Here is a 23,981-nt window from a genome sequence, read left to right on the forward strand (position 1 = left end):
CTAATACCATATGCTGGTATACTTGTTAATTACCTAATATAGGTGCTTCATTTTTGAAAGTCAGAATCAAACAATATCAAGGAGAACAGATGATAATAATAACCATAATAATATAGCTGATCATAGTTTTGGTTGCACAACACTTTTTATCTGTATTTGCCTCTGTTGTGATAGCTAATACTTGGAGTAGCCAAGCTGCCACAGGTAGATCCTCCTGACGTTGAGTATATCCTAGCTGGCGCTTCTTGGACCTTAATAGCCTCTGACCTGTGGACTTTCTTCCATTGACACGGCAAGTGGGCATAAAATTTTGCCACTGCCCAGTTGAACAAACAACACCACAACCAGGAGTCCAGTGCTCTATTGGTTGCCATCTTTGAGCCAATTTCTGTGGGACAGCTCTTTTTAGAGATCGAGTTTGTTATTATGGCAGTAATCAGATGTTGGTGCTAGCCCGCACCAACTTTGCTTGTCATTAGGTTGCAGATCTTGTGTGGCACTGGAATGAATGGATGTTTTTTGTTGGATGGAAAGTTGTGGAAATGGTTTGATTGGTGGAGAATATTCGATGAGGGAGGGTCAATGAGTTCTGCGGGCTTTGTTCTGTGCCAAGCGAAGGTCCCTTAAAATTCTCAGAATGACTGTGCTCGTTTATCTTATTTCTGATCATGTAAATATCTTAACGAAATAACCATGAAATTAAAGTGTTCTAACATCTGTAGCAGCTGTATGCGGAATGGAGGAACCTCTCACCACAGCAAAAAATGCACATGGGGCCGGCAGCCACCTGCCTGGGGCTTCATCTTGAAGCGAGTGAGACTTTGACGGTGAATCCAAGAAAAAAAATCTAAAAAGTGTCACTCAGCATTGTCCTGATATCTGTTGAGACCAGGCCAGTCTCGCGTTGGGGGAGTGCCCGAGTGCCTTTGTCTCTGTCATCTTTTCTTCCTTTGTTTTTCCTTTGCTTGCAGTCAGCCAGCGTTTATGACCCTTGACAACATCTAATCAATAAAAAAGTAGTGTAAAAGAGAATGAGACTCTCTTGATCCACCAGCTCACCCTGCCCTTAACCCCCCCCCCCCGAGGCACGGCTCTGCTAGGTCTTCACCAGGGGCTGCTCTGGACAGTCTTCCAGAGTCTTCTCCCCATCCCGGGACTTCTTCCTCTTCTTGTTGCCTGGAGACAGGAAAGACACTGTGATTCGCTTTGTCAGAATGCGCATCAACCCTCAGCATGGAGCACAGGCTGCAGTACTGTAACCCACAGCTGTACTGCTATTGGCTGCACTATTACAGCAGTCAACTGATTAAAACACCACTATGCATTATGATGTAGCAGTAAGGAGAAGGGATGTTAACCCAGGTGAGCCACTGCAGTTGTACCCATGAGAAAGGTTGCTTTAGTAAACACCTGGTTGTATGAATTGATAACATGTAAAGTCATCAGCTATGTAAGTCACTCATGTCTTTGCAGCTCGAATTTGAAAATTTTATACAATAACGATCCCCTTTAACTCTCCAAAACAGTTTCTCTCCCCAACCGCGGAGGCAATGCAGCGTTCCCTGAGGCCGTCACACATGACTAATGGCAGCTCACCCTGGCATAATTAGTCTCTCTCTCTGTTTGCATTATCACAGTATTGTCCACATAAATATTTACAGACTAAATGTTCATAAATCATGTCAGACTGACAGCGAAACATTTGCGTTAGTTAAAGAGGCATGTGGTGAATTTATGATGGCAAAATCTGGTGTTTGTTATTAAGGCTGTGGACCACTTCTCCAACATGTGCTGACATGTTTCAGAGGGATTGCTTTCTAAGGTAATTAACCCCCCCTCCCCCCACTCACATCTTTTAGAGAGGGGGAAAACGTGTCCAATAATGAAATAACCAGGAATGTTTTTCATAGTGTTGTATGACTTTAAAACCAGAGAATTAGAGACATTCTTTTAAAAAATGGTGCGTGGGCTTTGGGAAATGGCAAGAGCAGTGCACCTTAGGGAGGGCGACTGGTTGCTAAGATACATCTGTCCTCTGCAAGGGTTGGCGTGACAATGCGGGCACAAGAGACCATGCGTGGGGGAGGGGGGGGCAGCGGGGCTTGGAGTGTGAGGGGACAGGTGTGTGGGCGCAGGGGGAGAGAGGAGGGGAAGGGGTTGTCTTACTCAGTTTTCTAAGGAGCTTCTTTCCCAGCGTTTCATCAGAGCTGGTCAGAGACAGGGTGCTGATGAACACAGATGAGGGGAGGTCGGTCTCCACAGGAACGGCCACCGAGTCTGTAAGAAGGCGGGAGAGAAACAGATGGACAGAGAGAGAGAAAGACAGAGAGACAGAAAGATCAACTCAGCGCCGGGGGGAAACCTTTAAGACATAATCAATCCCCAAGATACGCAGAGGGTGGGCATCCATGGCGACAGACCCAGATCTGAACGGGAAGAAAGACTCAACCGCCACCTCCCCTGTTTCCAGGGAGCTCTGGTGCTGAACGTTTCAAACAATCTTATATTTACGATCCTTCTGGACACATAACAGACCAGCTTCCCTGCCCTCTAATGCAGCAGTGAGAAGCTGCACCCCCCCTTCCGTCCCTTTTCTCACACGCGTAGGTGTGGCCAGCACGATTTATCACCGAAACTGCAGACCAAACAAGCCATTATGGCCAACTCGTTTACACACAGGCCATCTTAGTGATGGTCACTTCTGTAAACCAACCACCAAACAGCCGTCTTGTGGTTCACAGCTCAGGGTGGGTGCAGTCATGGCTTGATGATTGTGCTGATTTCAGCTCTTACTCAGCTCTGGATCACACAGGCCCACCCCCTCAGCCAGACGCCAGTCCACTGCATTACCAGCAGTCCAGATCCCTCTGCTTAGTTCAGAGAACTGCGAACTGAATATATATTGTGCTGATAACTGTGCCAATGGTTGTCTGACCAGTTTCCAGTCATGCACTGCTAGATGCTGGTTGTTTGATTATATCATGTGATGTCATTACATATATACACACATACAGTATACATATAGTATGTCTGCCATGTTAGTCTATTTTTATCCTGACAAAGACTACTGCCAAAAGCATCTGTGTGTTCTGCCAATCAAAATACACATGCTTAATCTAACATTTAATTTAATATTTTTGATAAAACATTTTTAAGTTGAGTGCCTTGATTGATTGGGATCTACATGGCACTTCACTCCTTCTGGTTTTTCGATCCTCCTTCTTTCTAGGTATGACTTGAATGGCAGTTCAACTTATAACTTTTTCCCCATCACTGCAGTGTCTGAGCTGCGCTTTCCCAGCATCCCCCTACATCCAGCATACAGGGGCTGGAAGCTGCAGTCTCAGCTCTGTCTCTCGGGATCCAGAACCAATGAGCTCTGTTGACTTGCGGCTCCCCTCACCGTTCACCCTATCGCTCTCGCTCCAGTCCTCTCGGATGTAGGGGATCTCGTCCATCCGCAGGAATACAGAGTCACTGGGGCTCTTCTGGCCGTCCGACTTGCTGCCTGCAGAGGGAGCCAGAGAGCCAGAATCGCACCGCGTGGACAGAATTGGGGCATGCTGACTGGCTTGTTAGGTCAGGCAACAGCAAGTCGCATGCAGCAAAATTCAGTCGCTGAATGTTCATGCATGTGAACCTAGTGCAAAATGAATTTCACCAGTTTTTTTCAGTGAGTATTTTCACCCACTTGACTGTCTATTTAAGAGCACTCATAAGAAAGTGAATACATCCAAAGACGATACGATATGCAGGGCTATGTGTAAAGAATGGATAGTTGAACTGAATGGTAACTCCTCCTTGTATTTCATTGCAATGTTTAAACATCGAGTCATTTTGTAGAACCAGGGGAGCACAGGAACAGGTTAGAAGAGACAGGATAAGGTTTACTTGGACGTTATCACCCTGCTCCTGTACAAGTTTACCCGAACCTGATTTGCTTTACTGCTAAGAGGATTTAGCTCGATGCCATCTGTCCGGCCCTTGCAGTGCACTCTGTATTTCACAACAGAATCTAACCCCCCCTCCACTGGCCCAACTCCCTGCATGCCCCCCCCCCCCCTTCATGTCTGAGACAGAGCAGCCCCTGTCTGCTCATGCGCTTGTGTAGACCTTCATAAAAAAACTCCTGCTGTCACTTGTCTGCAGGCCAGACAGCACCTCTTTTCAAGGCCAGCCCCTCCTCGTTCAGTCCCCCAGGACACCTTCCCCTCCATCTTCTGATCACGGAAATCACTGTACTTCACCAATGACACAGAACCAGCACATGACACCGCAGGGCTACTATGAGAGTCGGCTATACAGGACATGCAAACGGATGCGCCCTCAGATATTGGCAATCACCTGCCAAAGTCAACTCTTCAACAACGATAGACTCTTTGAAAGATCGTTTCTGCCAGAGGGGCAGCTCACATAACAGAGAGTCTGCTTTTCCTCCATGACAAAAGACTCTGAGAGAATCTATCTACCCTGACAATGCGAACATCTGATAAACAGATAAATAAACTTTCTGCTGAATCTAACTCTAAACCGAACCACTACCTGAAACATCATTACCAAAACCGGCCATCGTGTGTTGTTTGCGGTGTATTTGTTATCCCTGTACGTCTATGTGTGGGAAATGTTTGGCAATGCCGGCCTGATTTGTCCTTGTCTGTGGTATAGCATCACTCCTAAAGGGGGAGAGGCAGCGGCTGGGTGATGGCACTCACGGACGATGCGGTTCTTCTCGTTGAGAGCGGTGGTGCCGAGGATGGACTGCGGCTGGCGGGATCTGATGGAGCGGGGGCGGGGCTCGGTGATGGGGAGGGCGATGCTGTTGGAGCGCGTCTCTGGAATGGGGGCCTCGGAGGTGGGGCCGCCCTCCTCATTCAGCTGCGCGTCCGTGTCCGGGGTCTGCGGGGAGCTGTCCATGCGCGTGGCCGTCAGGGCGTTCTGGTAGTGATTCCGCGTGATCTATGCAGAGACAGGAGTTTATAATGAGGCGGGTACAGCCCCTGATCTGGTAATGATATGGGCATGACCCATCACTCTACAGTAATATGGGTGTGGACAGTGACTTTGTATACTATGTGTGTGGCCACTGACTCTACAGTAAGGTTGATGTGGCCCCTGACTTTATTATGAGATAAGCGTGTCCCTGACTTTGTAATGACATGGGTGTGAGCCCTGACACTCTCACACAGACGGGGGGGGGGGGGGCAGGAGAGGCACCTTGATGATCTGCAGGTCGGTGAGCTGGCGGACAGAGTAATCAGGCAGGTATGTGCTGCTGCTGGTGTTCAGCTGGCCGGTGCTGCCTCCGGTAATCATGGTGTCGGAGCAGTTAAGCCCGCTGCTTCGCGATGGAGACCTGTGAACTGCACCACACCAAGTCAAAATACGCCTCTCACACTACTGCCCAGCTTACACAACAGTGCTTTTAAATGAGATTTACCTTTGAAGGGCACCTCCAGTGGCAAAATACATGTTTTTCATTATTTCCCGGTGGCTAACTATAACCTATAAGGACTATAATATGGACTAAAAGGTATTCAGATTAAATACTATTAATAATAGAATATGGAGAGAGGCCCTGTCAGTGAAAACAGAGGAGAGTGCTGTTTGCAGCATGATTGTAATTTCACTACATTTGCCTACACATAGCTGCTGCGAGTCTGTATCTTTGGTAACGTGTTAGAGGCACCTCAGAAGATGCACTCTGCTGTGCGGAGGCTCCCTGGTACATTCAGATCAGTACATCAGATACATTTTAGTCTTAGTTAACAGAAGGGGAAAGGCTGCACTGGCACAATAGCATCGGGCTGTCTTGACACAGCCTGGAGTGTTCATCTGCACAGCAGCATGGAGCATGTGTGTGCTAAGCATGTGATGAAAAGATGAGGTCACCTCCACTGGCTTGGGAGGGAGAGGCGAGATACTCAGCGTGTTCCAGATGGCAACGATCAAATGTATTCAGCAGCAGCGTGTGTGCATGTGCATGTGCACGTGCATGTGTGTGTGTGTGTGCGTGTGTGTGCATATGCTGGCGGCAGTGTAGCATAGTGGTTAAGGAACAGGACTTGTAACCGAAAGGTTGCAGGTTCGATCCCCGCTGGGACACTGCTGCTGTACCCTTGGGCAAGGTACTTAACCCACAATTGCCTCAGTAAAATATCCAGCTGTATAAATGGATAACATTGTAAAGAACTGTAACCTATGTAAGTCGCTTTGGATAAAAGCGTCTGCTAAATGAATAAATGTAAATGTAAATGTAAATGTGCGTTTGTATGTGTGTGCATGTGCGTGTGTATGTGTATGTGTGTGTGTGTGTGCGTGTGCATGTGTGTGCGTGTGCATGTGTGTGCATGTGTGTGTGTGTGTGCGTGTGCATGTGTGTGCATGTGTGTGTGCGTGTGTGTGCGTGTGTATGTGTGTGCGTGTGTGCGTGTGTATGTGTGTGCATGTGTGTGTGTGTGTGTGCATGTGTGTGTGTGCATGTGCACGTGCATGTGTGTGTGTGTGTGCATGTGCATGTGTGTGTGTGTGTGTGCATGTGTGTGCATGTGCGTGTGTATGTGTGTGCGCGCGTGCATGCATGCATTTGTGTGCTCTCTTCGTGCATGTGTGAGTATGCGTGTTGATTCCTCTGCCAGTGCATGTCCATCTGTACACACGTCCGTTTGCTTTGAGCCTGAGTCTGCCCTCTGATAATGTTGCCATCGCTGCGAACAGACAGGATCAAATTGGCGGGGTTACGGGCAAGGCCGGCCCAGACACAGATAAACCCCTCCCCTGGGATGACCTGCAGTGGAAATTCTGTTCTCAATTCTCACGGCCACAGGGCGCGTTATTCAATCCGTGTCATAGGCTGTGGGAGGAAAGGGCTCTGATTGGCTGTCCTCTGTACACCCCCCACTGGAGAGCAAATCGGTTTGGCAGGAATAAAAGATACATGGGAAAACTGCTTGAGTCAGCACATTGATAATGTAAGCGGGAGAGAGACAGGGAGAGAGAGAGAGAGCAAGAAGCAGACAGGGCTAACCGCAGTGATTGCATTTACGCTAGGTATAATCCAATTCTTTTCACAGGTTTGAATTATTATTTTTGCCAGGTTTGTGAAAATGATATTAAAAACTCCCTAGCTGTTGACAAGTGTTCTGTTGTTCTGCCTTACATAACCAGGGCATTTTGACAAGGTTACCTCCCCAGTGGCTTTCTTTTGATTACATCATCCCTAATTAATTTGGCTGTATCAGTGACACCAAACGTAGCTTTCTAATTTTAGTTGTGCCTTCTTTAATATGAGGCAAAAATATTGTTTTGGTAATGACAAATATGTTTTTCCATGTGCTCATTTGTAATATGTTATTCTTCACAATTATATCTCTGTGCAAGTTTATTCATCTTAAGATATGATGGCATAACATAAATTATCTTCAGTCCTTTCTTATTACAAAAATCTTAAAGAAACTCCTACTGTTTTCTCTATTTTTAGAGAAATAAAACTTTCTTAAGTACATCTTTAAATGCATTGTATAAAAGACAATAAATGAAATTCTTAATGCTGTTGTGTAATTTTGATTCACGCTGCATTGACAATGAGATCTGAGAGAGGATGCATTGCATGGATTGGCTCGGCTGGTGTGTCCAAGCAGTTACCTGTTGCGAGAGTGGGCACAAGGGCGGGCGCGCCGTAGTAGGTAAATGCACCATTCTCAAAGCGCAACCCCTCCTTCCCAATTTCAACCTCCACACGCCCCTGCAAACACAGGAGACACAAGTCACTGCTCTCTGAATGCGACCAGCACTTCACACCATGATTACCATCTGGATTCTCTTTGGTGGCTGAGATTTGTGTGTATGTTTTCTGGAATAAATCAATCAGCTCTTTTTGATTGGACCACAGGGAAAGTGTTTAGCTGGACTACCGAGCAGAAATCCAGCCACATGGATCCTGATTAGATAGCTTCCCCATCAGCTCATCTAAAGGTGTCATCCAGCCCTTCCCAAATGAGCAGGAGGATTGACATCTCGCTACGATGACTGTGGAGCTGTGTCTGCTTGCAGAGGAAGGGCCTCCTGCAGCAGAATGGAGATGGAGATCGGTCAGCCCGCCCTGGTGGACGAGCAGAGATCACTGACCCTGCTGTGACGGGGGCACAGAGGCTGAAAGGTGGTCAGCCCAGTCTGCCGAATTAGAGGCAGGCAGACCTGTGCCAGCCCATTGCATAATCTACACGGCTGTTTATATAAGGGTTCACTCTCAGAGCCATCGCTGTAAGTCCCCCCCTTTCCTCCCTCTGCTTTCATCTGAAGCACCTCTGATGAGATTTGTCATTTAAACTTGGCGCAGGGGCAGAGCTAAAGTCAAGAAAAATGACATTTCCAAAAATATCCCTCCCATCAGCTGGCTTGGAAAGGCTGCGCATACTGGCATGGTGATTCCTCCTAATTCCTGCCTCATGCTGGCCGATTGCTCCCATCCCCTGCCACTACATATGGATGCCTCTGTCTTCTTAGGGAATTTATAGCCAGTCAGCCGGCCACCTCTGCAGCTCCCTGTGGTGCTCTTGGAAAGTGTCAGATGAGACACAATGTCTGCAGTCACTAAAGAGCACTCATTTTTGTTCTCTGAAATTTTCTGAGCGGCTTACCTTAAAGTCATCAATTTGCATCGATATCCAAATGTAACTTGTCATTTATCTCAACCACCACAGATGCACCAGGTAAAACCACCACAGCACGCCAACAGTCGATAACTTTTGACTACACGCATAAAAACAACTGAAAAGCATTAAGAAATACGCGGAAATGTATGCACATGCCAGCCACGTTCAAATTTTTAAATTCAGTTGCGGTTGTCTACACCAGGACCAGCCTCTTGCTATGAAACAGAGCGGAAACCACTAACTTTTACAGCGCTTATATGGTATTGCCAGCAGTAATACTTATTTTGGCAGCATCTTTTTCCACAACGAGAGGCTCAGCTTTATGAGATTTTCCTTGAATAATTTTGTGTAAGGGAACCTAAAGGTTTTTTAATGCCATAGCCTTTCATTTGCTGTACACCTCCCATCCACAGTGGCTAGTTGTCGCTATCCATAAACAATATTTAAATAAATTTAGTGCCGGTGATTTTAATTAATTGCTGTACATTTCTGTGACCCTGTATATGTTCGTTGTGGATTATTCGGGTTCCTCCCCTGCATCTATGTACGTACATGCAGGTAAGGAATACTTTTTAACTTAGTTAAGTGATTTCTTTGAAGTGCCGACAGGGACCATTATCTTGCCTTTGAAAATAGCTTTCACAATGCCATTATGATTATACAAAGCTTCAGAGGTCAGCAGAAAAAACACAGGCAAATTTTGTCTTTCTAACAGCTACGGCCCTGATTTATTCAGCGCAAAATGACCGCTAATTTACAAACAGCCAGCAACCCTCCACGGCATGGCTGAAACCGACCGAATTTAGAGAACATGGATTACTCTGAGGGAGAAAAAGAACATTATAAGCCAGGGCGTAGTTGAGGACAGTTAAACGTTGGTTATTCTAGCTGTGGATAAATTTGCAGCTGTTTTCCTGACCTCTGCTGGTTTGTTGTTATGAAAGTTATACCATAAAAAATAGTTGACTTAAATAAAGCACCCAAAACGCTACCACTGAATAATTGCTGCTTCCCTGCATGTGTATTTTGTCAGCAGGCTAAAATATTGGCCAGAAGAGAAGCCGAACTAGTGCTGGCCTACAACAATATGTCAGTTGCCTATTTCAGCAACCAAGTCTGATTTCCATAGCAACAGAGATTTCACTGATGCCTACCTGGCTTGGTAATGCTGTAAATGCTTCACAAAACAACTGCTGCTACGGCTTTAGCTGAATATGTTTTCAAATATGTCGAAGGTTGTACTAACCATAAACAGTGACCATCTCACTAGGTTACGCACCGCTCTAATGACTAGCTAGCTGGCAGTTTGTCAGAAAGCATGGTGAATCTCTGAGCATGACTTTAAGCTGCATGGGGAACAGTGTGTTCGTTTCGTCATCTCATTTTAAAACCATCTGTTCTGTGCCGTGCCCAGTGAGTGGGCATGACCATGTTAAGCTAGCTGTTACTGCCATAGCAGCTTTGCATAATGTTTCAAAAGCTGTTCTACACTAAAACTGCTTCATTTCATTGGCATTCAAGTGGGCAGAAGAAGAGGCAATACTGATAACAAAAACTGATAAAGAGAAATATTTTAGGTCTATACACTTATAATAACAATGATACATGGTGCCCACAGCGATGAGCACCTCATAGGCGATCACCTACATGGCTTATGCGTGGGGCCGACCCTGGTTATAATCTTCAGTCTGTACTGCTATACACTGAAAAAACTCATATTAATTTGTTGTTGCTGTCCTCATTCTCTTCCTGTGGTTTGGGCGCATAGAACATGTATGTTCATTTTGTATAGTTAATATGTAAATATCTGGAGAATTGTTCAGATATTACTACCTATATTTGGGGGTATGAAGTGTGGTGTAGTGGTTACTGAGCAATACAATGGGTATGTTACAGGATAGGTTCAGTTCCCAGGTGGGCCACTAATGTTGTACCACTGAGTAAGGTACTTATCCCAAATTGCATCAGTAATATACAAAATGTAGAAACTGCAAGCTGTGCAAATGTTTTCCTTTTGTTATTCCTTTGGTTAGCAATATACATCGAATGGTTCATTTAAAACAGAAAATTTGAAATGCGATGAATGAATATGAATCATCTGTTTTTTTGGAGGAAGTTCAAGCTGAATTTCTGAAAAACAAAAAAAAATTGCAACTGTGTGAAAACGAGCCAGAACATTGTAAGTCACTGACTAATCACCACATGCTAAGCATACATGAGGTACAGCTCATAACAGAGTGTGTTATTAGCCCATCGCACCTTGGAAAAGACCTGCAACCTGAAACTTCCAGATTTTGGAGAGTCATAAATCTGAACATTCACTATTTACACTGATTAATAAAGACAGGCAACCTTCAAGAAACTTTTTCTTTCAGTTTTGACTTCTAAATTCTATGTATATTTAAGCGTTCATAAGCCTTTTGACACCTTTCCAATGAGATGATGAATTTACTTTTTCGAGATCTCACTGCCTAAAACAGATCTCGTTAGTTTGGAAAATATTATCTGAGAGCAGAATTTAGATGACAAAATTAGAAAAAATATTGTTTCCTATATTATGGTAACCAGTAACTCAGTATAAATTGTTTTCTGGTTTATAGGCTTGTTACTGTAAGACCACCGACATGCATGTATTCCTTAAAGAAAATATGACATTTCACATAGAGTATCGTTAGCTCCAATGTGACTGTGACTCAACTGGGCAAGAATCTTTTCCTAAAACTAAGCTCACAAAAGCGCACAAGAATCTTCTACTCAAATGAGATTAGCTGTCACTGCAAACAGCTTGAAGTGGCTTGCCTATGATGGAAAAGGCCAGCTGAGTACACATCGCTCCACAATGGAGAATCGGCACTGGGAGGCAGGCATTTATGAGCCAATTTCTGGAGCGAGGCAGGCGTGATCTCAGGTGGGACGCCTGTCCAATGGTGAGGCGTGGTTTGCCTGTACCTGCAGCACGAGGATGAAATAATCCACGGGCTTGTTGCGCTGGAACAGGAAGTGACACGGGTCACGCTTGTTCTTCTCGTTGAACTTGAGCTCCTGGACCACGCTGGGGTGCCTGATCAGCCGCAGGAGGATCTTCTCCGACAGGTGGGAGGACTTGAAGGGCTCCACCTCTATGACGAGAGCGGAGAGAGAGAGAGCACAAGAAGGTCCTGGACTGTATGGTCTAGAAGCTCATGAGTTACATATATGTTGGGCTGCTTTAATTAATATACCTGTTACTAACAGGTGAAACATGACTAGGAGCCCTGCCTGAAATCAAGAAGGTGCCATGTATCTAAGAGTCCCAGGAGACCAGGAGCAGGAAGTATGGCGTGTCTGGGAGCCTTTCTCTGGCATTAAGACCTGTCATGTGTCTAAGATCCTGACGTATTAATAGGAAGGTAATGTTTCTGGGAGCATGTCACACCAGGAGGGGCAGTAGAGGGGCACAGAAGACTGGTCTGGCCCATTTGCAGCTGTCAGCCTTGGAAGCTGCAGGGCCCTGGACTTGTTTCCCTGTATTGTGGGCCTTCAAGATGTCACCATGCCATCCTTCACCAAGGCCACACTGACCTGTCCTGAGGATTTACCAGGGGGCACCACCACCTTGCCCTGTCTTAGAGCACTGCCTATGTTGGCCTCTCCTCCATGCCCAGCTGGTCTGTTAGAGGTTGCCTTGCATAGCTAATCAGCGCCTACATAGTGGTCACCTGTGCCACAGACCCCCACCTGCAACAGGGAAGCATCATGTGGCATCATGAGGTCCCCTGCTAGGTTCCTACCCGTGGCGAGGAAGCGGTGAGTTGCGAGGAGCAGCTGTGGGGAGATCTTCACCCTCGTCTCATTCTCAGACACCTTGAAGATGGAGAAATCCTGCTGCTTCCTCTCATGGTGTGAAACCCGCCTCTTGGTCCGGTTGTCAGCTGCAAACAAAACAGTTTTCAGTGGTCCACCCCCTGTCCTAATGACTAAAGTGGGAGGAGCAAATAGCTAAATTGGGCAGAACAAACACTTGGCAAAAAAAAAACTGTCATTTCCTCTGTAATTTTTTTATTGGAATGTTTCTCTACAGGAGTTCAGACTTAATGCAATATCTGTTTTTACTTTAAACATAAGAAGACCATCAGTAATTGATGGAATTGAACAATGTCATCGGAAAGAATAAGCACGCATACTGCAGGCAGCATCTGTGGCAGCCAAAATCAAATCAGAGTTTAAAAGGTTACGCAACTGAAAAAACTAAATCCAATTACTTGATTCCAGCTACAGCTTTGCTTGACAAGAATTCTGAATAAAAAATTTCTGTTGTCAGATTTGTACAGAGGCTGACGAATAGAGGGGTCTGATGATTTAGCATCTCTGTGACGGGGTGCAGGATTGGAGGAGATGAAGTCGCAGCCAGTATCCATTACCAGATTATTCCAATCCTCTGCAGAGAATAAAAGTAAGTAGCTGTGTCATTTTAATTACTGTGAAAGCACTGATTACATTAATGTAAGCTATTTGGGCCACCCTAGATAAGGGCAGTGTGGCTAAGCAAATAATGTTATAACAAATAACAAATATGTCATTTGAACAGCTCATAATCTTTGTTTAAAGTGTTCAGGGTTTTTTTTATTATGGAATCATTCCCAGAATTACACAGTAATAGCAATCACATTCATTAAGTAACATTAGCGTCTACGAGATCAGCTGCAGCACCAAATGCCTGCTGGGTAAAACCCTTCGGCTTGCTCCTCTGCTCTGCATTTACTCGAGCGCAGAAGTGATCATTGCATACATGCTGCATGTAATTAAAAATGCAATAGATATAAATAACTAATAGCATGAACTTGGACATCTTGGCAAGCCATAGCAATACCTGTAGTTTATTTACCTTGGCTTCTTTTCTTAATGGAGAGCAAAACCTGAAAGGCATGTAACACCAGTGAAATTTAGGTTTGACTGGACCGGAAAAATGACTGTTAGCAACGTTCTATGTAAGAATCTCTCTTATGTTCTCTCCTATGATTTTGTTTCCTGGAATCTAGCCTCCAAATCTGGCCTTCTAAATTGCACAGAGAGATTGTATTCACTAAGATCAGTTCTGCGTGCACGCTCAGTGATTATTATCTGCTCTGGGTGTGTTAACTCCAGGCACAGAGAATGAGATTAATCATCTGGATGAAAGAGGGATCAGTGAATGTGCAGAACTCACACATTTGATTCAACCATGCCGTCATTTGCAACCCGGTTGTGAGGACTCTGATTTACTGAGTCCTGAGGAGTACACAGCACAGTAGAATGATCTGGGAATTTTGGAGACTCACCAGAAGAAAAGGCACTACCACCCAGTGACTAATTAGGTGCTAATTAGTCACAGGATTACTTCATCATCTAGGATCAATTATTCATGGCATCAATTGAAGAGAGCAGCAGGGACTTGGGGATAAATAGTCCAATCGATGTCTTTGAAATGGAAATGGTTTAAGAGGTGGCAGTTGGGTTTTCGTCCTGTGAAGATATTTAGCGTGGTGAATTAACACTTTATTAGACATCACAAAAAGCTTTTTTTTCCTCTAGCCTATGGCCAGAGGGGAATAAATTTAAGCAAAAACAATCATGATGTCCATCTTTGCTAAAGCAGGTGGACTCAGGCAGTGATTAAATTGTGATTTTGGAAGAGATGGGTCTTCCTTTGAATGAGTTCATAAACTTGTGTACCTGCTGAGCATTCTGATATCACTACTGTTGTGCTGGTAGTAACTTTTTATATCATTGGTGCTCCCAAAGAGCTGTACATCTACATGAGTATGAGTTAGAGAGAGATGGGTACATGGCACAGCAGTACAGACTGAAGATTATAACCAGGGTCGGCCCCACGCATAAGCCATGTAGGTGATCGCCTATGAGGTGCTCATCACTGTGGGCACCATGTATCATTATTATTTTTGCTTTTTTTTTTGGGGAGGGGGGGGGGGGTAATGCAGTTGCACCATGCCAAAATTAGCTTCTCTATGAGCCTGCCCATCTGTGTGTGGTGCAACTGCCTAAAAAAGAATACTATTTTGAGTAAACCTTTCTCAGCTACTCTGGTCCAACAAACTTGGTCCAGCAACAATTTTGCCTTTGGCACCAAAAATACTAGGGCCAGCTCTGATTGTAACCACAGATTACAGAAATCCTGTATGCTTCCATGAGTTAAGGAGATGAATGTCTGGTGTTGACTGAGAGGCGCGAGGCTACAGGTGCACCAACGTACTGTAAAGGTCGGTCTCGTCCAGGATCTCAGACTTGATGATCTCCTCAATGACGTCCTCCAGGGTGATGATGCCCATCACTTCGTAGAAGGGGTCGCCCTCGCCCTCGCTGTTCACCCTCTGCACAATGGCCAGGTGCGATTTACCTGCAAAGAGGAAAAGGCCTGCTAGATGCATGCCCAGCCGCGCGCTGTACAGCGCTAATCAGCTCGGCCTTGTGAGCGGGCGTTGGGAGCAGGCATTCATCTCCAGCACAGCAAGAGGTTATTAGAGACAGATGAGAGGGGGACGGGGAGAGGAAGTAGGGGGGTGCGTGAGAGAGGGAGAGAGAGAGAGAGAGAGGGAGAGAAAGAAGCTGTGTATCTGTTAACTCTGGGAAGTCGTGACCTTTACAAGCCTTTCAAAGTAATCCGTCCCTAATAACCACCAGTCTGTGGAACTTTGGGCCAGCCGATGACTCACATCAAGAGAGCTGCTAGGATCCAGCCTCGTTTGAAGCGGGATGCTTTCGTGTCTGGGTAGCAGTAACCCAGTCCAGGGCAACTTTCAGCAAACACACGTTTATAATATCTGACTCATAACTGCACATTTAAGTGCCACACTCCATGGTACAGCAGCAGTCAGTTACAAATAGGTTATTATTCTGCTCACTGTAAACGCCATTTACTGTGTTCGGTAGTCAGACTAAACACTGGGCATTCGTTTTTAGATTACTAAATGACTTTTTCGAGAAAACCGAATATCAGTCTCCTGTTGAATAAATAATGCCTGCTGGTAAGTCAAAGCTAAACTGCCAATAACCTTTCAGAGAGCAGCTGTAAGTGCTCTTTACAGTTTGCAGACGTTGCGCCTCTTCTCACACTTCCCACAAAGAGCACCATTGTGGGCTGCAGAGGTGGCTGGCTGGCTGTAAATTCCCTGGGACGGAGCCTTTACAGATGCAGCCAAGAAGCCTGCTGTTTTATCAATGACACAGGCTCTCGGGTACGTCTATAGAGAGGGGTCCATATGTAGTGGCAGGGGATGGGAGCAATTGGCCAGCATGAGGCAGGAATTAGGAGGAATCACCATGCCAGTATGCACAGCCTTTCCAGGGCAGCTGATGGGAGGGATATTTTTGGAATTGTCATTTTTCTTGACTTTAGCTCTGCCCCTGTGCCAAGTTTAAATGACAAATCTCATCAGAGGTGCTTCAGATGAAAGCAGAGGGAGGAAAGGGGGGGACTTACAGCGATGGCTGTGAGAGTGAACCCTTATATATAAACGGCCGTGTAGATTATGCAATGGGCTGGCACAGGTCTGCCTGCCTCTAATTCGGCAGACTGGGCTGACCACCTTTCAGCCTCTGTGCCCCCGTCACAGCAGGGTCAGCGATCTCTGCTCGTCCACCAGGGCGGGCTGACCGATCTCCATCTCCATTCTGCTGCAGGAGGCCCTTCCTCTGCAAGCAGACACAGCTCCACAGTCATCGTAGGGAGATGTCAATCCTCCTGCTCATTTGGGAAGGGCTGAATGACACCTTTAGTGGCTGCAGAGCTGATGCCTGTACCTCTCTCCCCTGCTCCAGTGCAGGGTGAGAAAGATGAGCTGATGGAGGGGTTCGTGCAGCCAGAGCATCAGTTAGTCTTGGGATATTTCACATAGTGAGCATCAACAGCTCGCAGACGCCCACTTCAGAAGTAGACACCTGGATGGATCATGTGGTTTGGGAGTCAGGCTTACAGCTAGGAAGTTGCAGGTTCAAAACCCTTGGTGGGCCATGGGATACATGGCTCAGCCTGCGTGACAGCAGAGTTTTGCCCATTGGGTGAACACTGTGTGACACGTGCTGCTGGGCAGTGTTCTGTCCTTGAGATCCTGATTCCCAGAGGCTGGGGAGCACACAGCCAGGCTAATGCTGCTGATGTGAAGGACACATCTTTACACTGCCGGCCCATTATGTAAGCCCCCAACCCCCCAACCCCCCCGAAGGGGAAAAAAGCAGAGCCCAGCACACAGGTTTCCCTCTGACTCCCTCTGGTCTACCAGCCAATGGACGATGTAAGCCTGGGACAGTCAGTGCCTTGCACGGTTTATGTAGGTCATGCTTACTAAGTGCCAGCCAGCCCAGTTTAATATACAGGGCTTGACTGAAATGCATTGTTTGCTTAGCGGAAAAACTACGCACCTAACTGTAAACAGCGGCAGTGTAGCATAGTGGTTAAGGAGCAGGACTTGTAACCGGTTGCTGGTTCAATCCCCGCTGGGACACTGCTGGTGTATCCTTGGGCAATGTAGTTAACCCACAATTACCTCAGTAAATATCCAGCTGTATAAATGGATAACATTGTAAAGAACTGTAACCTATGTAAGTCGCTTTGGATAAAAGTGTCTGCCAAATGAATAAATGTAAATGTAAACGTTTACTGTGAGCTCGAGTCTTGTCTTGGCACGGGCCAATACCAGAGCCGGGGGCTCTGGTATTGGCTGATCCTGCTGATAAAGGCCCGGCCAAACGTTGTGGAAACTGAGCCAGCAGAGATGATGCAGAGGCGCAGGTCCTTCCCTGACAAGCCAATGAAACTGACCCCCTCAGATGCAAGGGCCTTTGCAATCTGCAAACCCTACCCTTCCTGTCTGCAAAAGCCATCCTAAATAAATAAACAGGTTGGAGCTCCTGCTGTCCTGTTCCCAGCACGCGTGGGGGGGGGGGGGGGGGGGGGCGCGAATCAGATCAGGCTTACATTTCATGTGCCACCCCTGCCACAGCTCAGCCCCCACCCCACCCCCCATCCCTGCCCCCACCTCAGTCCATTAGGGAAGCTGCACTGGCAGCAGAGAAGGCTGAGGAGGGAAAGGTCGCAGCTGAATATTTTATGGTGCCCCCCTCTGGCAGACTCAGCACTGCTGGAGGAGAGGAAGGGACTTCAAAGACGGGTGGCAGGAGGCCTCGCGGTGGGGGGACGGGGACATTTCGAGCGACAGGTTTTCCTGATAGTGACCCATTCGGGGGGGGGGGGGTGGAATGCGGGGCGCGAGAGAAGGTCAGGGTTGCAGCTGGCTCTCTCGTCCTCCCTCCCCCTCTCCGCGAACGGCGTCCTGACTCGCCGTTCTGTGGGACGCGAAACCATCTGTCCTTATTTTCACCTCACAGCTCAGTGAATTACGCTAGCGGCCTCGTATTCTCTGAGGTGTCCGTGCGCTCCCAGGCACTTTACTGAGTCTTCCTCTCTGGAAGGAAAAGAATGGCTGCCTCCAGGGCTCCCAAGCGGCCCAGTCCGGTAAAGCCCTATTGCCCATACATTCATGGACCAGGCTCACTATGAGAGTGGAGTCCACAGTGGCCAAACATAATTGGCTTTGTCCCTCCAGGGGCTAGGGAGGGTTTCACTGCACATAAACTACTTCCTGGCAACATGTCAGGTGCCTTTTATGTGGATAAGCTGCTGTTACAGACAGATGTTCCGATCCTCAAAATGTGATTGGCTGTCCTGCATTGCACCACAGGACTTGTATTGTAAGAGTTGGCCATTTGTTCCCAGGGTGGGTTCTGGGCATGCGCAGTGAGGCACGCTTCATGCACTGTTGGCAGTTTCATAATAAAGAAGTGACTTTATTGTCCTCCGATTGCCTCAGAAGATGAGACAAAGGGGCTACATTGGTTGATCCAACTTAACATATACCATTAATTCAACATTATGGCGACAACTCACTTCTTGTCTTCAGTTAAGTCTGAAACATTTGCACTTAAGTCTGTGCTTACGGTAATTCTCATAAAATGTGCTGTGATTTGAATAATACATTGCATTATAATGTCTGCATCTTTGTGATGATAATATACTGCATGGTTAAATCCTCAAACTCAGTGTAACGTTAACCTGAAGACAGAGGAGATTAAATCTACCTTTATCTGCTGCACCAAGAGAAAAGTACATACATTATTGCATCACCTATATGCCATTTCACTGCATCCTCTTTGCATCATTAAATTAGTTTGATATTATATCAGCTTTACATCACATCTATTCTGCTGTTCTTCTGAGTACACCAAAGCGCTAAAGCAAGTTGATGGCAGTTTCTTCTGAATGCAGCAACAGCTTAAACCTCTGTTTTTCACAGGGGGTGAAATGTGCTGCCTCAACCAGCCGTTGTCATGGAAATTAAAGCAAATTATTCATTCCTATTCGTCCATGTCTGATTTTTTTTTCCCCACGGTATACTCAGAATGTTAACTCAAGATCCCACTCAGTGCAAACATTTGTAAATATTTTTGGCTCTGGACCCGGTCCAGGAACGTGTCATGTAGTGGTCACAGGGCTGTGGCTCAACTGTGCGTCACAAACATCTCAGATTGGACACTCCCATTTAGCAAGGAGCATCGATTATCCTAGTAATGAAAAGCAAAATATGACAAGCGTAGAACTCAGGCCATCATAAGTTGTCCTGCTCAAGAGTGTGTTCTGGGCAGCCATGTAACTGTATAATGTTATGAAACTTGTCAGGCTCACGATAACAAAGCTCATATGTGGGAGTACTGTTTTAAAAGAATTTTTTAAAAAAATGAGTCAAGACCGAGTTGCTTTGTTCAGATTTCATACCGAACAAGAACACTGCATTGCTTTTGGGTTTGTGATTAATACGTTTTGGTCATTCTTAATGTTCCCCAGAAGCAAGTATTTCCCATGAGGCCCATGCCCCATTACCCACCCCACCCCATCCTAACCTCACCCCCCTTATCACTCCATGGAGAATCTAGAGCTCCTCGCAGACAGGGCACGGCACAGAGTGGCCGCTAACCCGCTACTGAGCACGACATCGCCATGCCCGTGGAGTGTCCCGTGACCGTGCGGTTTGGGAGGGCCTCCAGCGTCCTGGAAAAGCGCTAATCAGTGACCTCACTCCCACAGTCGGGAGGGAGGCTGCAAGGTCTGATCGTTAACTCTCGCTGCCAAACACAAACACCGAAAAAGCTGCGCAATTTGTTTGTCCTTCTCTTTGGGAATAAGCAAAGGAGCTATGTAGCTAAACTGCAGGCTGAGAGCTCTCTGTAAATAAGGAGATTTGCGAGTTGCTGACGAAGCCCTTCGCACAAGTTGTCCCTGTTTGCTCTGTCACACAGCTTTTAGGCTGCGTAAAAGATTGCTCTCTGTCTCTCTGGCAGTGCAATTTGTTCTGTGGCTTTAAAAAGAGTGGTGAAATACAGCTCATAAGCTGAAAAAGTGAATACATTGATATATTGCTGCACTGCTCTTAAGCCTGTAATGGTCCCGAAAAGAGTTTCTCCATGTGTGTCTGAGACATTCAAGCCTACAGCCAGATCACCCCCAAGACCATATTTCAACTTGAGGTTTTAAGGTCATTCATACATGCAAGAACTCTGATACATGTCATGCTGTTGGCCGCTGGATCAGTGGTATATGGCTTCCTCTTTTAGAGCAGAGCTACAGTGATGTGTGTCACGTCACACATAGGACTGCTCACCCTCAACTCACCTGAGGGAGAAGCATGCAATATTGGGCTCAATATTTAATCCATCCCACCCATTCATAAATGTTTCCCATATGATCTCTGTCTTCTTTATTGAATTCTATAATAGAATAGAATATGATGTCACAGTCATAGTGATGTCATAGAGGAAGCATAAGACCACAATGTACTGTTTAGATTATTAACAAAAAAGACTTTAGACTATGAAGTCAATGAAAGAAACAGACATCATGTTTTGCCTTTTAAAGTTCATTTTGCGCTTTAATACCTTTAAGTAACAGATTTAAGCAGTTGTTACATTTTGTTGTTGTTACTGTTGTTATTTCTTTCACTGAACTACGAGTCGGTCCTTACAAACGTTTCCAAAAATGTTACGTAAGAATCAAAAAAGTAATACTTAAAATTGATACTCAAAGCAGGTAAATGGTTTAACTCAGGTTAATTAATGAGTCTTCCCAACTGCAACTGTTCAAAAGACTGAATATAGGGTGACAAATGCCAGATTGGCGAAACTTTAAGATGAGGCAATTTGCTAAAATATTTTGTATGATCGGAATATGCTTACTGTTGGTTAAAACAGCCGCATAGATCTACTACACCTGGCTATACGATACTCTGTTTCTGGAAGAGCAGAAACGTTGCCAAAGCAACACTAAAACTGATAGCATGCGAACCACAATGTATGTGTAATTTAGCCTACGCAAAATTAAAGAAACGGCATTCTGTTGAAGGAAAGACTTTTGGATCTTCCGTTTTTGAATAGCCAGGGTTTGTTTTATATTCTTGATTTTCTATAATAACAACCTTACAACCAATCTGACGCGCGATTAACTGGGGAAGGGGCGTATCCTACCTTTCTTGAATTCCTCCAGCATAGCATCCAACCTGGTGTCGTTAAAAACGCAATGCATGGGGTGTTTGTAGAATTGCGTGATGGTTTTCAGCGGAGTGCAGTCATCGGGGTCGACAAAGGCCAGATCCTTCACGAACAGAATATCGACGATGTTGGACCTCTCGTTCTCGTACACTGGGATTCGGGTGTACCCGCTCTGCATGATTTCCGACATGGTGTTAAAATCGAGCACGGCGTCGGACATCAGCATGAAGCAGTCGTTCAGGGGTGTCAGCGCGTCCTCCACGGTCTTGGTCCTGAGCTCCAGGGCGCCTTGAATAATATTTAGCTCTTCTTTCACGAGGTCATGGTACGGGTCTGTCACGCGCAGCATGGCTAGCAACTTCTCGCGGGTGTAAAAGTTACTGATTTCTTGATGGAGCATGTTGTCCAACAGTTTGCTGATAGGGTAGGATATGGGGAAAGATATTAACATTAGCAAACGGGTCACCCAGATGGTTTTGGACGCAATCGCCAGCCCGTGTCTGGACGCCACAGAGTGTGGGAGGATCTCACCGATAACAAATATGCATATGGAACAGGTAACAGTAGACAGGCAGGTCACCCCTAGAATTTGACACATCCAGACCGCTAAAGAAGCGTTGCTGAGCGCGTTGCCCAGAAGTAACGTGCAAAGCACATAGTTGCCGTGTTTCCGGACCGATTCGATTTTCTGGGCATACTTCTGCTCCTTGTCGGTGCCACTGTTCTGAAGAACTCGTAGTTCCACTGGGTCCAGCGCCAGCATACTTAAGTTAAGCCCGCTAAAGAGTGCGGAAAGCCCCAACAGCAATGCCGACACGGCCACCTGGAGCCATCGTTCAGCTTCTGGGGACCGCTCCACCACCGCAATCCAGAAGTCTCTAGTCCTAAAGTGCTCCCACTTTTTCCCATCAAAAGCACACATAGAGTAATATTTTATTTTCTCGCCCCTGCGCAGATCTTTGGCGAGAAACTCTATCAAAACAGAATTGTGACTGGACACGGACTTGAAAGATCCCAGCAGTTCAATGTCAGAGGTCCTGGCGTTCTTGTCCATGCAGAGGTTGGGCTTGGGGTGTACCTGTCCTTCCTTGAGCGGGTACGGCTCTTCAATAAAAGCAATCCATGGTGCAGTCGCTGTATCGGCTGCGCCGCTGACAGTTCTGTTGAGTCGCTGCTGGGATGCTGCATAGTAGACACGCAGCAGGAACCGTGTTCCCTCGGTTGCCTTCAGCACCCCGTCCTCGACGGACAGCTCTCCTCCTGTGTCCTCCGGACGGAACCCCAGCAGCCCGAGGCCCAAGGCTGGAAAAGAAAGGGTGAAAACGAGCAACAGAGGCAGAGAGTAGAGATACGGGATGCAGATCGGTAGGCGAGCAGCCGCCGCATCCGCAGCCATGATGCTGAATGTGCTGTATGAGGACATTGGCGAAAGGAATCACGTGGCAACCTCGCGCTTTATCTACCAAAAATCAATGTAACCGTTGGAGTGTCAAGTGGGTAGCAGGTCTAACGGAGGAGTACTATCGCGGACGTCTTAAAAAAATACCAGACTGCAGTGACGTAATGCCATTTCTCAAGAAGACACGCATGCCATATCTACTGTACATCGTCACAAAAATAGAATACAGGAAATACCCAATCATTACTGACTTCCTTAATTTTACCAGTGCAATAGGCCATAGAGTGTTTGCACTCGTAGACTCGAAATACTCTTGTCCAAAATAATTTGGATAGTTTTAAGTTTAAAACTTGATCAAATTCAATACACCCCCTCTCCGCTTCCCTTCAGCACTGTTGTGGAAAAAATATGTTTGGTATTATTTCCTTCTTTGGATTGCGCTTTAATCTAGTTATACCTGGCTGGATTCATCTGTTAGCTCACTGAAATCGGAGAGATTTTTGTATTTTGTGAATTGACTAAACACGCACCCATTTCATCCTTGTTCATTACGTTAGTAACATTGTCATGAAACAGAATGAGGATAAGGGACAATGAAAATTGTTAAGGTCTAAAATGGAATTCATGAGGGATCGCCTCAAATTCGTTTCAACTTACTCATTGGAGAAAGGAAGTATTGTCATTTCTTACGCAAGCATATTACATTAATATTTCACCAGACGACATGAATGTTGTTAATTAGATGCGTTGAAAGTATTCTCGCATGTTTTAACCTTATACTTACGGATATTGGATGGGACTGCAATGGTACCGTGACACAGAACGTTACTTTTCTGCCCAGGATGAAGTACCGAGCAGCTGGATCTAAATCAGATCATGAGTATGAAATTATCCGCAAGGTGGCAGTCTTTTCACCCTTTTGAAATTGCTTCTTTTTGAGCCCAGAACGAAGTGCTCTCCATTGTAGAATGGGACGCAGTCTTGAAAAGGCTAAAAGACACAGGCCTATTACTGGGTAGGAGGTTTTGACAGCTACTTTATTTTCAACACTATATTTAGTATTTACTATGAATTACATCTCACAGTCAACACTTAAGTCGGTATCATACCGTTAAAACAAGTTCAAATGGTAAAACATTACACACGTTCGTATAGGCCTACATACAACTGCAGTTTTTCAATAACCTACGTCATTAACCGTCGGTGTTTGACCGACATGTGAGGATATCTCTTTATTCTAACTGATGTATTTCCTATCTTGCCGTATAATTTTGACAAAAACTTACGCATACATAACCCTTAAACTTGTAACCCCACGCAAAGCATTGCACATAATATTCAGTTCTGAGGATAAAACTATT

The 23,981-nt window shown here is 45.9% G+C and overlaps 1 protein-coding gene across 1 annotated transcript; it reads right to left on the reverse strand.

Annotated features, from left to right (window-relative positions):
* Positions 1 to 1,096: 1,096 nt before the first annotated feature.
* LOC118789893 (metal transporter CNNM1) lies at positions 1,097 to 22,644 on the reverse strand. Its single transcript, XM_036546620.1, has 10 exons — positions 21,198 to 22,644; positions 14,881 to 15,024; positions 12,422 to 12,562; positions 11,601 to 11,770; positions 7,642 to 7,741; positions 5,215 to 5,360; positions 4,713 to 4,956; positions 3,404 to 3,508; positions 2,167 to 2,277; positions 1,097 to 1,176 (listed from the first exon to the last, which is right to left on the reverse strand). Exons 1-10 carry the CDS (start codon positions 22,642 to 22,644, stop codon positions 1,097 to 1,099), a joined length of 2,688 nt encoding a protein of 895 aa, XP_036402513.1.
* Positions 22,645 to 23,981: the final 1,337 nt, after the last annotated feature.

The sequence above is a fragment of the Megalops cyprinoides genome, chromosome 15 (assembly GCF_013368585.1).
Source record: "Megalops cyprinoides isolate fMegCyp1 chromosome 15, fMegCyp1.pri, whole genome shotgun sequence".
Taxonomy (NCBI): domain Eukaryota; kingdom Metazoa; phylum Chordata; class Actinopteri; order Elopiformes; family Megalopidae; genus Megalops; species Megalops cyprinoides.